The sequence below is a fragment of the Otolemur garnettii genome, unplaced genomic scaffold (assembly GCF_000181295.1).
Source record: "Otolemur garnettii isolate 467f Iridium unplaced genomic scaffold, OtoGar3 scaffold00074, whole genome shotgun sequence".
NCBI lineage: Eukaryota > Metazoa > Chordata > Mammalia > Primates > Galagidae > Otolemur > Otolemur garnettii.
Window position 1 is genome coordinate 736,907 of NW_003852469.1, and position 3,550 is coordinate 740,456.

General features: G+C 44.8%; 1 protein-coding gene across 1 annotated transcript in view; it reads right to left on the reverse strand.

Annotated features, from left to right (window-relative positions):
• Window positions 1–596: 596 nt before the first annotated feature.
• LOC100954012 (L-threonine 3-dehydrogenase, mitochondrial) overlaps window positions 597–3,550 on the reverse strand; it is an 8,066-nt gene continuing 5,112 nt past the window's right edge. Inside the window, exons 7-8 of the mRNA XM_003793925.1 lie at window positions 1,869–2,138; window positions 597–736 (exon numbers count right to left, since the gene is read on the reverse strand). Of these exons, the coding sequence (XP_003793973.1) occupies window positions 597–736; window positions 1,869–2,138 (410 nt within the window). The remainder of the gene's footprint in view (window positions 737–1,868; window positions 2,139–3,550) is intronic.

Below are 3,550 nucleotides of genomic sequence, written 5' to 3' on the forward strand. Positions count from 1 at the left end.
CTACATCTCGTAAAGTTGCTCAGATGTATCTTCTTACAGAAAAAAATTAATTAGAAATGATAATTTTGGAAGAAACATCAAAAATCTCTCGAACATGGGATCAATACATCAAACATCTTTTATGTTCAGAAGAGAGAGTAAAGAATATTTTTGGATTAAGAGTGTATCTTTAAAAGGCTTTAAAATGTAATCTTTGGTCTCTAGTCAGAGAGTAATGGAGTATTAGGAGTGATATTTAAGTTTAATTTAATTAAGTACAAATGTTACATATTTCCACCTTCCCAGAAATGGTCACTTCGTCCTAATTAAGGACATGGAAACTAAGTGTGATTTAATCTTCATTCTGTGGACTATGTGTTCAGACAAATTTAGGCAAACAGCAAAGACTGAGACATCCTCCCACCAAACCTATAAACATTTTGAAAATGCTTAAAGGTAACTCCATCCTCCACCTGGCAGGGAAGTTTAACAGGGGCTGCCAAAATGTAGCCCAATTAGTCAACTCCAAATAACGAAGGCTTCTGGGGTCTATACGCCAGCAGGGGTGACAGTCCTCGACAGCAGTCCAGGGTACAAGAGCTCCTCCCTCACATCCTTCAGTTGGCTCTGGCCACTCTGGTGTTGGAGCCATAGAAGTTCAACATTGTGGTCACCAACTCCGGGAGGTCAAAATCGTGTCTCCATCCCCAGTCCTTTCGAGCGTTGCTGTCATCAAAGTTCATCGGCCAACTATCCGCTAGGAGAAGATGAGAGCAGCTGAGGTTATTCAGGTTGTAGATTTGTAGGATGGTCTAGAACAGCGGTCCTCAACCTGTGGGTCACGACCAATGGAAATACGTCCTGCATATCAGATATTTACATTCCGATTCACAACAGTAGCAAAATTAGTTATGAAGTAGCAATGAAAATAATGTTATGGTTGGGGTTCACCACAACATGAGGAACTGTATTAAAGGGTCACGGCATTAGGAAGGTTGAGAACCACTTTTCTAGACTCTAGAACATCTTATATAAAAGTCTATCATACAAGGTACAAAAAAGGAAATAGACCCTGAGTGCAGCAGCAGAGCCTGGAGCTATTGCACGCAAAAAGTCACCTTCCAGGTTGAAAGAATGGGCTACTTGTCTGTCAGGCACTGTGAATTTCCACTTTTTTTTTTTTTTGGAGACAGAGTCTCACTGAGTGGCCTTGGGTAGAATGCCGTGGCATCACAGCTCCCAGCAATGTCAAACTCATGGGCACAAGTGATCCTCTTGCCTTAGCCTCCTGAATAGCTGGGACTGCAGGCATCCGCCACAACACTTGGCCAGTTTTTTTTTTTCTATTTTTAGTAGAACAGGGTCTCACTCTTTCTCAGGCTGGTTTGGAACTCCGGAGCTCAGGCAATCCACCAGACTCAGCCTCCCAGAGTGCTAGGATCACAGGCGTGAGCTTGTGTTTGAGGTTATGCGTCAAAAATTTGGTCCCGGCCAAATCTGCACATGTTATTACAGTCTCAGACAACTTTGAATGGTAGAGAGCTTATACTCAAAAAGGTGCTCCCAGCCACAGACTGGCAAAGTTACACTACTTAAAAACCCACCGCTGTTTTCATACCACCTCAATTGCTTCCATTTTTCCTTGCTTTGTGTTTGAACTGTAAAAATAGTGAGAGGCTGACAAGCTGTTTATTTGGAATAGAATCATTTCACCCACTTTAGATATCACTTCCAAAAATCAAAGCATCTGCAGCTCCTTCTCCAGGAGTCTCTGGACCTCAAGAAGGAGCTCTGCTGTCCTTAGTCTTCTGAGGTTCACGTCCTCCAGGGACTCAGTGAAGGCCAAAGCTTAACTTCGGCTTTCAGACAGCCTGTCGAGATATACCAACCTATGGCCTGGCGAACAGCGTCCACATTGTACGTGATCTCGAATTCCGGGATGTGCTTGAGAACCTCCAGGGCCAGCTCCTGAGGGGTGAAGCTCATGGCACTGATGTTGTAGGTCCTCATGGACAGAGACTCGGCCGGGGCCTCCATGACCTCCAGGGTGGCCCGCAGGCAGTCACTGATGTACATCATTGGGAGCCTCGTGCTGGAGTCCAGGTTGCACTCGAATTTGCCATGCTTTGCCGCATCATGGAAGATCTGGACCGCATAGTCTGAAAGACAAGTCTGCCTGCGTGCTTCCTTACAACAAAACCATAATCGAGCTCAGCAGTTCTCAAATATTTTAGTCTCAGAACCTCTTTAGATTCTTAAAAATCTGATGACTCCCAAGGAGAGCTGATTAATGTGGGTTATATCCACATCCATTGTATTAGAACGAATGGAGAATTTTTTAAAATATTATACATTTTTAAATGACAATAGGCCGGGTGCAGTGGCTTTCATCGCTCATCCTAGAAAGATCAGATGAAGCCAAGAGTTTGAGATCAACGTGAGCAACAGAGCAGGACCCCACCTCTGCAAAACATTGCGGGTGGGTGTTGTGAGGGCCTGTTGTTCCAACTGCTCGGGAGGCTGTGACCGGAGGACGCCTGAGCCCAGGAGTTTGAAGTGAGCTATGATAACATCACTGTACTCTAGCCCAGGGAACAGAGTGAGACTGTCTCAAATTAAAAAAAAAAAATACAATAAGCCTATTATATACTAATACGTAATGGTATTTTATATGAAAATGAATATCTTGGGCAGCACCGTGGCTCAGAGGAGTAGAGCACCAGCCCCATATACCAGAGATGGCAGGTTCAAACCCAGCCCTGGCCAAAAACTGCAAAAAAAAAAAAAAAAGAAAGAAAGAAAGAAAGAAAATAAATATCTTTTCCAAATAAAGAAAAGTCACCAAGAAGGCAGGCTTGTTTCAGCTTTGGTAAGTCTCTTGTCTGTGTTGCTATCACGCATGTAGCCTCTGTAGAACTCCGGGGCGTGCTTGTCAAAGGACAGTGAAAAAGGCCAGTGACATGTCAGTGTAATTGTTTTTTTTAGTGTAACTGTTTCTTGAGATAGGGTCTCGCTCTGTCACCTAGGCTAGAATGCTCTGGTGTAATCATAGCTCATTGCAGCCTTGAATTCCTAGGCTCAAGTGATCCTCCTACCTCAGCCTCTTGAGTAGCTGGGACAGGCCTATGCCACCATCCTGGCTAATTTTTTGATTTTTGTAGCAATGGGGTCTCACTATGTTATCCAGGCTGGTCTTGAATTCCTGAGCTCAAACAATCCTCCCACCTCAGCCATAAAAAGTGCTGGGTTTACAGACGTGAGCCACTTCACGTGGCCTACTACTGATAAGAAAAAAGTTTTCAGCCCCTGCACCTCTTGAAAAGCGTCAAGGATGCCCCAGATCCCCACACCATACTTGGAAAGGCACCAAAGACCTGAAGCTTCTTAAAAGCAATCAGCACTAATGCCTCCTTTAAAATCCTGCTTTTGGGCTCGGCTCCTGTGGCTCAAGCGGCCAAGGCGCCAGCCACATACACCTAAGGTGGCGGGTTCGAATCCCCAGCCCGGGCCTGCCAAACAACAATGATGGCTGCAACCAAAAAAATGGCCAGGCATTGTGGCGGGCACCTGT